Source organism: Vipera ursinii, assembly GCF_947247035.1.
Source record: "Vipera ursinii genome assembly, chromosome: 9".
Lineage (NCBI taxonomy): Eukaryota > Metazoa > Chordata > Lepidosauria > Squamata > Viperidae > Vipera > Vipera ursinii.
Window position 1 is genome coordinate 4,767,354 of NC_139523.1, and position 14,086 is coordinate 4,781,439.

Sequence of the window (14,086 nt, forward strand, 5' to 3'; positions counted from 1 at the left end):
AATGAATATATCTTCTGCCCCACTTTGTACTTTGCCCTACTGTGGAATATTGTGCTGGTTAACTGTTAAGAGCCCAGGAGGAAAGACAGAAGATAGATGGTTGTGAAGTCACTTAATTTGATTAAAAACTTTGTGGTTCTGTCTGAGGTAAGATGCTAAAACTTTTTAAGATGCAATAATATACTTTTACTAATAAGTAATTTATTTGATCTGTAGATACTGTACTAAAAACTTTTTTTTAAAAAAAGTCAATTTTCAAACTAGGAGGAGGTTGGAATTGAAATTTCAGCCCCATTTTCAATTTTGCAAGTAGAATGTTACTATGATCATTTCTTAAAATTGACAAAATTTTGTGCTGTTTAGAAAATTCAGTTTTTCTTTCTAAAGCAAGAACTGGAGGCGGGGAAAAATACCTTTCATCACACAGCACAGAAGTTTTGCATTTTGTTACTGGAAGGAGATGGAATGCAATTTCCTCTGTGTTTTTTGGGGAAACACAGAACCCTAATTGAAATTGGTGGATAATGTGATTTTTGCTAAAGAAATGGGACAAAGCAGTACAAGTATGGATAGAAAATTGATTTGTAAAAAAGTATCCAAAATTGCATTTAAAGAATTGGTAATCTTGAAGTAAATACAACAGTGTAATTTTTACATTAGAATAATGATTTTATAGAAGATTATATTTACTTTTTGGAGCTACTGTAATAGCTACTGTAATCATGCATGAAATCTGTTTAAAAAATTGCTATCTCAAAGTACCACACTTCATTATTCCAGCATACTGGCTTCTGATAAAATGCTAAGCTAAATGAACTTAAGCCTATGGGGTGAATGATAATGTCTAATATGGAACTGATCTTAAAAAGCTTGCTTGTTCAGTACAAATATATAGCCTTTTAAAATCATGCTGCATTTTGACCTTTATCTTATAAAGTTCTCCATTTCTGAAAATGGATTTATAGTAACTTGTCTGTGTGATCTGGAGATATATCAAATAATTAGTCATTTGGGTAAACAGAATTGTTGACATTGGTCATAGAGGTTGGTGGGTCATCAGCTTCTAGAGGCTGACATGTGAAATATGCCTGAGGCATGACATGTTGAGAGAGTTGTTTTTGTAAATATATTTTATTTCCATTCTGCCACATACCTTTCCCCTCTGCAAATTGGAACTGCATATATTAGAAACATATCCCTCAAAATTGTGAGTAATTGGAAATTTTACAGCAATTTATGGATCTAAATTAATGACCTTTGAAATTCATTTGCTCATTTTAGCAAATTCTAGGAAGTCTGCAAAATCACCGGCTTCCTTCATTAGCAGAACTAATTGCATGCATTATTTCCACTGTCTTTAGTGCAGTTCAAAAATGAGTTTTGAATTTGGAGTTTCTAGTTCTTTTACACATCATGTAAGACTTGCTAAATTCTGTTGATGTAAATGATACATTGAAAATAAATTGCCATTAATAAGATTACTGCATTATGGAAAATTTTCCAGTATTTTTATAATATCCATGGAAAATTTTCGCTTCTACATCACTGATTTGGCTAATTTGTATAGGGTATTTTGCATCATAAACTTTCCAGTGCAATTTGAAAATTGCCTTATGCAAACTATCTTGAACAATTTGCATGGTGTTGGAGACAATTATTTACATTTCCTTTATAAGTAATATTTTATTTTTGGTGTAGAATCTTAACAGCTTACTATCTAACCCATAGTAAGAAGCCTAGAAACCTGAGGTGTTGATGAGCCCCTAAATGGGCACATACCTCCCTTCTATTCCCCCCCCCCCCCAGTAACACTAGCATTCAGTAACATTTAATAATAAAACATATTTCAGTATCTGGCTTTTTCATAGTTTTTCATAGTTGCTATTATTTCAGAATAACAGGTACTATTAGATACTTGATACCTGTGTTATGGTTCATTTAAATTTAGATTAATTTCTCAGTGTTTACAGCCCAGTGAAAAATTACTCTTGGTGAAATTATTACTAATTGTGAAATACTATTAGTATATTGTTTAATATAGGACAATGTTCATAACATCCCCTCAAACCAAATTATCACTGAATAGTGGTTCCAGTTGTAGCATCCCCTATCTTGTTAGGCTAGAATGAATCTATATTTTTTTTAATTCCAAGTTTATAACTATTTATAAATCTAATTATAGGCTGCCCAATTTATAATGAGCTCTGAGCACTGTACAAGTTAAGAATACATTCAGTAGAGTAAGATTGAAAGAGAAGGTGGACTAATACACCTAACACATTACAATAGTACCGGTAGTCCTCGACTTATGGACACAATTGAGCCCAATAGCTAAGTGAGACAATTGCTATGAGAGTTTTCCCCATTTTATGACCTTTTTTGCCACAGTTGTTAAGTGAATCACTGTAGTTGTTAAATTGGTAACAATGTGGCTTCCCCACTGACTTTGCTTGTCAGAAGGTCACTAAAGGTGATCACATGACCCCAGGTAATTGCAACTGTCATAAATATGAGTCAGTTGCCAAGCATCTGATTTTTGATCATGTGGCCATGGGGATGCTGCTGCATTGTGAAATATGGTTTTATGTCACTTTTTTCAGTGCTGTTGTGACTTTGATCAGTAAATGAACTGTTGTAAGATTACCTGGACATACTTGCTAACCAAGTGCCTGGGGAAAGAGCCAGGCTAAATGCCTATTTAAAGGATGGTAGAGTTGGGGCTTGAACAGAATTTAGGGGATTCCGTTCTGGAGAGCAGACACTGGGGCAGAAGAGAGAGAGAAATGAACAAGAATCTAAAGCACGGCCTAGAAATCAATGATTAGTTTTTTTCTTTCAGAGTAGCATCTTTATAAAAGTTTGCTTCATAGTTCTATAGCAGATGTTGCAAACGTCTAAATGTTTCAAATTACGTTAAGCACAATTTGAAAAGTATAGTATGAAGAAATGCTTATCAAATAAGCGCTAGTGGAATGCGTCAGTCCTGCCCTCATATAAGGCAGGTACTTGTCAGATTTCGGAAAGAGAAACAAAGGAGAGTTTAGCTACTTCTGAATGTGAAAGTTACTGTTATCGGAACTTAAGCTGGAGGAGAGCCTGAATACCTGAATGCAATGAGAATATACACCTTTGTCTATGCTAACTGATGGAAATCTGGTATGTGCTTAAAATCTTGATAAAACATACATGCATACTTGTTCTGGACTTGCTGAGAGGTGATACTGTTTGACCACAATTCATATAACTAGCAACATTCCAAAGGCTGCTGCTGTTATTTCTAAAATATTGAAGGAGTTTTTCCCCACAGAAATGTACCCTTGAAAATATCTATTGCCGTGACATCGTGAAGAGCCCCACAATTTTTTATGTCACTGTTTGTGGAAGTTCATATTACCTACATGGGAAATAAGGACATGTGGAATACAAGGAGTAGAATGAGTTCAGATAAGCTAAAGGTGTTGCTTGCACACACTGAAAACTAATATTCAATGTCTGGCTGACAGATTAGCAGCTTTTACTTGACGCTCTATAGTTGTAATATTGAAAGGTGATCCAAATAATTTTCTCCCCCCAAAGTTTGTAAAAGTTTGCAAACTTTGGGAAGTTGTAGGTGCTGCAGATGTCTTACTAAACTGCTGGGGCAAGAAACTGAAACAGAAGTTGCAAAGAAGTCTTTAATAGCAGGGAATATGTTTTAATGTAAATGGTCCTTTGGATTTTGATTAGGGGGCTGGAGGCTAAAACGTACGAAGAACGGTTGCTGGAATTGGCTATGTCTAGTTTAATGAAAAGAAGGACTTGGCGTGACATGACAGCAGTGTTCCAATATCTAAGGGGCTGCCACAAAAAAGAAGGAATCAATCTGTTCTCCAAAGCACCAAAAGCAATGGAGGGAAACTAATTTCCTGACAGAACAATGAATCAGTGGAACAACTTGCCTCCAGAGGTTGTGGGTGCTCCAACACTAGACGTTTTTAAGAAGAGATTGGACAACCATTTGTTTGAAATGGCATAAGGTTTCCTGCTTCAGCAGGGGGTTGAACTAGACCAGGGGTCAGCAACCTTAAATGCTCAAAAGAGCCACTTGGACCTGTTTCCCAGAGGGGGGAAAAACACTGGGAGCCGCAAAACTCACACACTTGCACACACGCAAGGAGGGAAGCTTGATTGAAGAGTTTAATCAAAAAGAAATAGAGGCTGCTGTGCATGAGTTCTCTCTCCCTCTCTCTGATCTTCTGTTCACCTGGCAAGCTGCCTTCATGCTGTTCTCGGACAAGCTGACACACATTCTTATTGGGCTGGCTCTCCTGCCTTGCTTCCTGTGGAGACGCAGCAAAGGCAGGAACCCCGCCCAATAAGCTTGTCAGCTTCTCGGAGAACAGCCACTCTTTTTACACACATATACACACACAGAGAGAGAGAGAGAGAGAGAGAGAGAGAGAGAGAGAGAGAGAGAGCAAACTGGGAGCCACAGGAGAAGGCTGAAAGAGCCGCATTGTGGCTCCAGAGCCGCGGGTTGCAGAACCCGTGAACTAGACCTCCAAGGTCCCTTTCAACTCTGTTATTTCTATTATTCTGATAGGAGACCCAATTAGAAGTTGGGCACAAAAAAAGTAAGTGCATCTGAATTAAATGGACAACATTGTCAAGGTACTTTTTAAATTTTCTGTTCTGTTAGCAATGAAACTTAGTATTTGTCCCAGGACTCTGCTAGATTATGTTTTTAATCAACTTGGCTTCTTTTATCTAGTATGTTAGGGCTACAGTTCTCAAAAGTTCCCATTAGCATTGCTGTTGGTCATGCTGTTTGGAGATTGTGAATTGTAGTTGGAGGCTCTCCAGTTTTGTGGAAGGCTGTGTAACAAACTAAGCTTAGATAATCTTTAAACTATGTTCCTGTCTCTAGGTCATGTCATTCCCATATTCTGGGTTTCCTAATCTATTGCCTAATCTACTTCCAATCTACTCCTAAATTACTTCCACAACTGCTATATCCATTCTTACTACAGTGAAAACCAAATTACATTTTTTTGGAAAGCTGAGGATTTTTTTTCTTTCAGCTTCATATTTTCTGTTTGTTAAGCAAACGTGGTTGTGTGAATCACTTTGGGTGTTTTTCCTGAAAAGTGGCAAAAAAACGTTTGAACTGCTGTCACGTGACCACAGAATGTTACAATCAGTTACAAAGGTGACTGATTGCCATGTGCCTGACGTGGTCATATGGTCACTGGGGGGGGGCAGCATGACCATTTATGATGCTTGGGAGAATGCTTTATGGGTCATAAAGCAGCTATTTGGTGGCCATAAAAAATCTGTATAGTTATTAAATGATTGGTTGTAAACAGGACTTCCTGTAACTGCTTCTTGACAACAGTGTTGAGTTTGCTGCTTTTAATACATAAGCAAGAAAAGAGGAAATATCACGTCCTGCTTTTGCGCCATTTTTTTATTATTGCCGTGATGGAGTTTAATAAAAGTCCTAATGATCAAGTTTGCGAGTGAGTGGGCAGAGACCATATTATAAAAGTAAATTGCTTTATAACTCTTATGAGAAGAATAAAATGCAAATGTTTTAAAAGATAAAAAAAACCTTTATGCATATGGTTTTCTTCTATATTTATTTAATATATTTTCTTGTATATGTTCTATTATACTTTGATATGTATTAAGAAATCCTCATAAATTAAAGTAATATAGAAGAACCTTGGACTTCCAACAGTGCTTTTTTAAAATTTGTGATCCATGTCTCAAAGATGGCCTTGAAAAATCATATAATAGACATTTTAGTTATTTTTCTACAGGGTACTAATCTATTTGATGAGTTACATCATGTACCAGGGGCCTGCAACCTTGACAACTTTAAAACTTTTGGACTTCAGCTCCCAGAATTCCTCAGCCAGCATAGTTGGCTGAGGAATTCTGGAAGCTGAAGTCCACAAGTCTTAAAGTTGTCAAGGTTGCAGACCCCTGTCATATATGGTTTATATTTTCTTAGTACGGTTTCACCTGTGATACTTTTCTGTAGTTACAATGCTACATATGAAACAAATACATTTCTAAAGGAACTGTATCTTTCCCTTGACTTCCTGAGAAGAGACCATTATTGATCCTGCATAATTGTCAGCGATTGATAGCTTACATAATAGAGAAGTATGATGAAAATACAAAGAAGGTTTTTTTCCTTGTCTTTGATGTGTTTAACACCTCAATTCAGTCCCACTTTGCAAAACTGACTAATATGTTTTCCTGTTTTCTCCCAAAGTCTCTGTGTCCGATACTGCGGTTCAGGATCTCACAAATTCTCTCAGCTGGTAGACAAATTTGCAGGTTAAAAATGTGTGATGGAGATTTCACAAAATGGTTGCAAAATAATCATATGTTAGAATGCATACAGTACTAAGCAGCCTTGACCCACTGGCATTTTATTGTTCTAAAAATGCCTTGAGCAGCTTTGGTGTTAGTTAAATTCCATAGTTCTAGTTCTGCCTTAGGCACGAAAGCCAGCTGGATGAGTTTGGGCCTGTCACTTTCTCAGCCTTAAAAAGTCACTTCTGAAAATGCTGCCAAGAAAATTGCATAGATTTGTTTGTGTAATCACCAGGAGTCAGGATTGAATAAATTGACACCTCCCCAAGAATCCCTTTTTTGCTAACGGGATCCAGAAGCATTGTTGGGCATGCAGAACAAGCTTGAGACGAATGTCTTGCTTTGCAGAATGCTAGTTTCCCTTTATTTTTTAAATAAGATTTGCAACTAAAATTAAATAATTTGCTTACTCTAATAATTACAATGCTACATATGAAACAAATACATTTCTATTGTTTGTGAATATGTGTTTCCTCATCATTGGCCTCCTACTGTGGTTTGAATTGTGGTCTTTTTTATCATTCAGTAGTTGCACGCTGTCTTAAGGCAGTTGGAAAAATGAAAAGTAGAAGAGGTTAAAATTCTGCACTATTGTACAATCTACCCATTAGAAGTCTAATCCCTTAGGGATTGTTAAGGAGAGCTACAGCAAGTGAGAAGAGATTTATAAAACAGCTACTGCTTGTAGCTGTTTTATAAATCTCTTCTCACTTGTAACTATATTGTTAATTGATTCCCTAGTGTCAGTTGATAGTTTCTCTGCATTCAGTGTTGTTTCAAGCCGATTGCCTAGAAAATAACCTTCCATAAACCTTCCCTGCTTATTGGGCCATTTGAGATTCTTTGCAGAGCTGAATGCTTTACATCAGGGGTCCCCAACCCCCAGTCCGTGGACCAGTACCGGGCTGTGGCATGCCAGCAACAGGGCTGCACAAACAAGCAAAGTCCCATCTGCAGGAGGCAGGCAGCATACAAAACCACGGCCCCTCTGATCTGCGGAAAAACCTCTCTCCACGTAACTGGTCCCTGGTGCCCAAAAGGTTGGGGACCTCTGCTTTAAATGCACCGATAGGCAGAGATAAAATTGAACAACAGCATTGCAAATCAGTCTTTATGCTTCATTGGTTTGTGCTTAAATTGTAAGCCGCCCTGAGTCTTCGGAGAAGGGCGGGATATAAATGGGATTAAAATAAAATAAATAAAATAAAATAAAATAAAATCCCCCCTCACCCTCCCAAACATTTTCTACATTTTATTAAGTTGTGTCCCTTTACAGCTTATCTTTGCCAGTCTGGGATTTTCTATGTACAGTATTGAACTTCATCATCAGCTATAATCTGCAGTCAGCACAATTGAAGACCATGTTACTTGGGAACCTGAGCTGTGGTCCCATACACCTAATGATTTGGAGCTCTAAATCTTAGTAGTAGTAATGAAACTGGAAAGTGTGAGGGAATGTTTCTGTGGCACATGGTTTCTCCACATCTTTCCTTCCTTCAAAGTAGCCTTTGATTCTGAAAAGCCCTGTGCTCATATCTGTACCCGCTTCTCCGTAATATGTGGTGGGGATAGAATTGTGAAACTCACTTGGTTGTATTTCCCCAGTAGGTGAGCATAATAGACTCTTGCAGACGTTGTAATGCTAAATTATTTTCACACACAATCCATAAAGTTTAGATGTTTTCAGCATTTCCAGGACACGGCTAGCTTTTCGTCTTTGATTAAAAAGCCCTCTCCATAAGCAGTTCAGATTGGGTTACCTGGGAATGTGTAAACAGGCTACTGAAGCATGTAGTCCCTTCCTTAGTAAATTGTCTTCGGTAATATACGTCACAACCTTGATAAAAATCAACACTGAAATGAGGCAGGTTAGAATTTCCTGGTATTTGTTTAATATTGTGCGTCATGGAACACTCTTTCTTGTGAAAATGTGAGCTGAACTGATCTTAGCTTTCAGCTTCCTCCTGACATGACTGGGGTGTGTGTGTGTGTGTGTGTGTGTGTGTGTGTATGTGCATATATATATATATATATATATATATATATATATATATATATATATATATATATACACACACACACACACACACATATATACACATACACATACACACATACATACATACATACATACATACATACATATATATATATATATATATATATATATATATATATATATATATATATATGCTTGAGGCAAACAGAGCACTTAATGAAGCCCTCAACACTCATATCTTAACACTAAATCTTCCATAAGCAGCCCGTGAAAGGTAACAATTTTTAACCAGTGCATTAAGCTTCAGTGGAAGACAGAATTAATTCTAAATCTGCATACAAGAAGAATTAGTACAGTGTGTCATCTGTAGAAGGGTATACGTGCTAGGTATTATGAGAGTTGCCTCTTTCATACATGCATTCCGTAAAAATCTATGAATACCTCTCTGTAAGCCTAGATACTTTCTTGCTTGTCTTTTAGGTTTTCCATTTGAATCCAAGCCACACATTTATGGCGATTCTGAGTGTCAGGGCAGATTTCTGCCGGGCCCAGCACAGCACCCTGGCTGAGAAGTGAGCTGGAGGCTGGGGTCCCACGTGGAGTAGCTCAGTCTGGCCTTGAAGACTCAAGACGCTGAGGCATAACCCTCAAATATATGGGTTTATCTTCTGCACATTGGAAACCTCTTTCTCTTAGTGACACTAGAGAAGCAAAGCCTGGCTGAACTCAGTTGGAGAGAAGACTTGTCCTTACAATTTTTTTTGTGCCTCACCAGTGCCTAAATGTAGTCAAGGCTGCCTATTTTTTGCATGTAGTATAAACCTGCAAAATCTGAAGGAGTGCCACCTGCAGTGTTTGAGGCTGAATTCCAGCAGATGCTCAAGAAAACCAGAATTTCTTAAAGTGAAAAATTATTCTGAAGAACAAGACCAAGGAAATAAGGAAAGCTCTCACCAATTCCCCCCTTTAGCGGTCTTTAATGTTTTCTGCTGTGAAACATTGCACAATTTGATTTTTAATTTTTAATTTTTGTTAGCCCTCATACATTTTCCTCCCTTCGCCATTATGAACCGTCCTGCTCCAGTGGAGATTACTTATGAGACTATGCGCTTCCTGATTACCCACAACCCAACCAATGCAACCCTCACCAAATTCACAGAGGTAAGAGGGGTATCCATCTATGGTGTATAGAGTTTGAAGTATTAGAAAAAGTATTGAGAGATGGGGAAATGGAAAGGAGGAAGAAAAAAGGCATATCAAAGGAAGAAAAAAGTGATTTTATGTAGTCCATTCATAAAAATCCCTTTTCTATTGGTTCACAGATTATTGAAAAAAATATATATTCTTTTAAAAGTACTGTCCCCATGGTCTCCTACCCAAAAAAAGGGACATTCTTTCATAGAAACTATACAGAGCAGATAATAGTTATAATGAACCCAATATACTGATAACGAGTTCCCGCCATTGCAGTGCCCCCAGAGTCACATGAACAAAATTCGGGCCCATCCACTTTTACAACTGTTACCACCCCCACCCCCTCTTTTCCTGACATTGTCTTCACCTGCCTCCCCTCTGCTGAGCTATGTATCCTGGCCATGCACTGGTGGGTGAGAGCTATGGGAGGATGGATGTGTGTGCTGCACCATGTTCCAGTATTGGCTGGGTCCTCTTTTCTGGAAAGAAGATTCCCAGCTTGTAGTGCCAGCTTAGTGGCGGGGCCATTTGGTGGCGGCAGTTAAGTCGGTGGCCAAAAGGGCAGAGATAGGTAGATGGAGGTGCATTGAAGTAGAGGCAGTCTCTTCCATTGATGGCTTGGATCTCTTTGAGTCTTCCCTTAACCACGTGAGATTCGCTCAGCAGCAACTGTGCTGCTCAGCAGAGCGGTCAAATGATGTTTTGCTCAATGACTGCGTCACTTGGTGAAATTGCCAGTCCCAATTTAGGTCGTTAAGTGAGGAGGAGTTGGACTTCTGGGTTAGTCACTTTAACTATTCAGTGGTTAAAAAAAAGTCTATTTCAGCTTTTAAAATAAAGGAACTGTATCTTTCCCTTGACTTCCTGAGAAGAGACCATTATTGATCCTGCATAATTGTCAGCGATTGATAGCTTACATAACAGAGAAGTATGATGAAAATACAAAGAAGGTTTTTTTCCTTCTCTTCGATGTGTTTAACACCTCAATTCAGTCCCACTTTGCAAAACTGACTAATATGTTTTCCTGTTTTCTCCCAAAGTCTCTGTGTCTGATACTGCGGTTCAGGATCTCACAAATTCTCTCAGCTGGTAGACAAATTTGCGGGTTAAAAATGTGTAATGGACATTTCACAAAATGGTTGCAAAATAATCATATGTTAGAATGCATACAGTACTAAGCAGCCTTGACCCACTGGCATTTTATTGTTCTAAAAATGCCTTGAGCAGCTTTGGTGTTAGTTAAATTCCATAGTTCAAGTTCTGCCTTAGGCACAAAAGCCAGCTGGATGAGTTTGGGCCTGTCACTTTCTCAGCCTTAAAAAGTCACTTCTGAAAATGCTGCCAAGAAAATTGCATAGATTTGTTTGTGTAATCACCAGGAGTCAGGATTGAATAAATTGACACTTCCCCAAGAATCCCTTTTTGCTAACGGGATCCAGAAGCATTGTTGGGAATGCAGAACAAGCTTGAGACGAATGTCTTGCTTTGCAGAATGCTAGTTTCCCTTTATTTTTTAAATAAGATTTGCAACTAAAATTAAATAACTTGCTTACTCTAATAATTATTGCCATAGACTACCATAAGAAAACAAGGAAGTATTTCAGACAAGTAAAGTTTGATGGCTGTCCAAACAGGACAGCCACACATTTCCATGTGAATGAGATTAGTAGATCTACTTATTTATTTAAGTCATTCTTAAATATTCTTTTTCGGGCTATGGATCAAGCTTGCTTGTCTGTTTCCTTCTCTATATGATGTTAGAGCAAAGCAGTTGTTTTGATAAACTGTAACCTGTGGGCTTCTGTTAAGAGAATTTGTATTTTTGGCTGTTGCTTATTTCAGCGTTTCCCAACCTTAGGAACTTGAAGATGCGTGGACTTCAACTCCCAGAATTCCCCAGCCAGCATAGCTGGCTGGGGAATTCTGGGAGTTGAAGTCCACGCATCTTCAAGTTCCTAAAGGTTGGGAAACGCTGGCTTATTTAAACAGTTTTTGCCGTCTGTGAAGAGTTTACTCCAGATTAAAAGCTGATGCCTTGCTTCTGTGTGTGAATCCTGAAAAATACAATTATCTAAAAGCCAGTTTCTCCACTATAGTCCCCGATATAGTGCAGATATCTGTAGGATTATTTTTACCCTGACCAGAAAGCAGAGATTAATGTTTCTAAAAGTGGTATGTTACTTACTAGTTATATTGGTCTTGTCAATGAATTGAGCTATTCCCCTTTAAAATAGTCCAAACTACTTTTCACTATAGTTGCAAGAGCAGCCATATTTCAGCACGTTTAACCAACTCCTAGCAGGGTAGAAAAATATCCTGGAGCAATTTAGAGGCCATCCCCACTTGAGTGTCTATTTCTTCCCAAAAGCTTTTGAAAAATGGAAAAGAATCTAAAATAATTAAGGTGCAAAAAAATAGTCTTTGTCTGGAAATGTTTAGACCAAAAATTATACATATGGGGAAGAATTACATGGAGCAAAATGTGTATTTCATATTACTTTCTTCCCACCTTTTCCCCCCAGCTTGGTAGTAATCTTAGTTTTTATTGATGGAGGATGAAGTCCAGAATATATGAATTTTAAAACTGTTTTACTACCAGATTGATGGTTTCTTCTATTTTTAGAGTTAACTTTACTTGACTATTTCTCCTAACAGGCAAAAATGGATACTACATTCCTGAGGTCCAAAAGCCTGTTGCCCGGTTTGTAGGAAAACTAAAACATTTACACTGGTGCTTAAAAGATGTGAATCTTTTTGAGTTTTCAATATTTCATCATACATATGACCTTAAATGTTTCCTGTTCTCCAGGCAAATTAAATACTTTAAAAACATTATACCTGATTAGGATCAGGTGTTTCAATCAAAGGAATTATAATTTCCCCTTTACATGAATTTGAATTCCTACTTCACATACTTTTGCCACATGCAAGTACATAGCTTTGGATTATTTTCCTCAATAAATAAATGAACAGTGGTTTTTACTCACTTGTTTAATTGGGAACTTTTTATCTAGTTTTAGGATCACAAGATGATGTAGGTCATACAAGGAGTCCCAGGCTGTGACTGGTTGAAGCTCCAACGGATCTACCTGGAGGGTCCTGATTGGATTGCCATGGTCACTCCCACCCATATATGATTCCATTTGGGGTGCTTGGCAACTGGACTACATTTAGAGTTCTTTGCTGTGTCCTATGGTCACATGACTGCATTTTGCAATGGTCTTGCCCAAACCCAGCATTTATTTCCAATTTTTTGCAAAACCATGCCCATAAGCAAACAACTGCTGTGGCTGCTTTATGACCCTGGTGTTGATTTAATGACTGCCGCAAAAAGGCTATAAAATCAGGTCATTCATGTGACTTGACCTGCTTTATGATGTCATGAGTTACGACCATGATCGGCAGGCTCCATTACAGTCATAACTTGAGAACTACCTGTATTTATGCAGAAATATTGAAAATTCCAAAGAGTTTACAGTTTCTAAGTACTGCTTTATCATGCATAGAAATTCTTTTTTATGCATTGTTAACACAGAGGCACCAGGGCAGCCATCTTAGGTTACAGCAAAAGTACCTTCATTTGATAGGTTGCTGTAAGTTAACAGTTATTAATAAAGCTGCGTGTCTCCAGAAATGACAGGTTTTCCCCTTACTCTGGGAAATAAATTGGACATGTTTCCTGTTTGTTCACAAAAGGAGCTGAAGAAATACGGCGTGACAACCTTGGTTCGAGTTTGCGATGCTACCTATGATAAAGCACCTGTTGAAAAAGAAGGAATACAAGTTCTGGTGAGTATGTTTCGATCTTTGGGAAATACAATCAAAACAGAATGGGACTGACAATATGGCAATATTTCAGTGTCGTTGCTAATGCTGTGGAATGTTCCTGCTTCTGTGTAAAATTGGTTTGGAATCCGGGCTCTAAAGCAGCTTGCATTTTTCTCTCTCTAGGTCTGTGACCAGTCAAGGTTTTGACAGTTACTCATTTAAAGGAAGAAGTATAAGTAGTATCATGTTCACATCAGAACAGACAGATAAAGATTTCAAACTGGTCCGTTCAGCAGATATATTGAACTAAGTTCTTAGATAGAGAAGTCACAGAGGAAATAGTTATAAGTGGTTAACTGCCTGTTTTATGAGGGGGACCCATGATTATGATCTGAGCAGTGTATGCTAGCATGTTGCTTTTTAGCTGCTGAGCATGTTTTGATGTATTGTACAATGCAAACCAGCCCAAAGGTATGAATGAGAATGTGGCTCAAGTCATATACTATATTAAAACAGAATACAATTTGTTTAACCACCTGCTGACTGCTAAAGCAAACTATGGCTTAGTGAAGGAATATAGAGGATAACCATAACAGAGGCGGAAGATCCATTTTTGAGGCACTAGGCAGATAAACATCACAGAAGTCCAGATTTTTTTAGTGGGTGGGGGGAGAGATCTGAAAGCATCTCAGACACCTCCTGAATTCCTATGAAGATAAAAGAGAATAGCAGAAGTTCATTCAGACTGTTAATGTTCAG

General features: G+C 37.9%; 2 protein-coding genes across 2 annotated transcripts in view; one reads left to right on the forward strand and one right to left on the reverse strand.

Annotated features, from left to right (window-relative positions):
* Positions 1–14,086, reverse strand: part of TMEM39B (transmembrane protein 39B) — a 313,404-nt gene that overhangs the window by 97,694 nt on the left and 201,624 nt on the right. The window lies entirely within an intron of this gene.
* Positions 1–14,086, forward strand: part of PTP4A2 (protein tyrosine phosphatase 4A2) — a 32,105-nt gene that overhangs the window by 2,764 nt on the left and 15,255 nt on the right. The window contains exons 2-3 of the mRNA XM_083369942.1: positions 8,846–9,526; positions 13,256–13,348. Of these exons, the coding sequence (XP_083226068.1) occupies positions 9,431–9,526; positions 13,256–13,348 (189 nt within the window). The 5' untranslated portion in view covers positions 8,846–9,430. The remainder of the gene's footprint in view (positions 1–8,845; positions 9,527–13,255; positions 13,349–14,086) is intronic.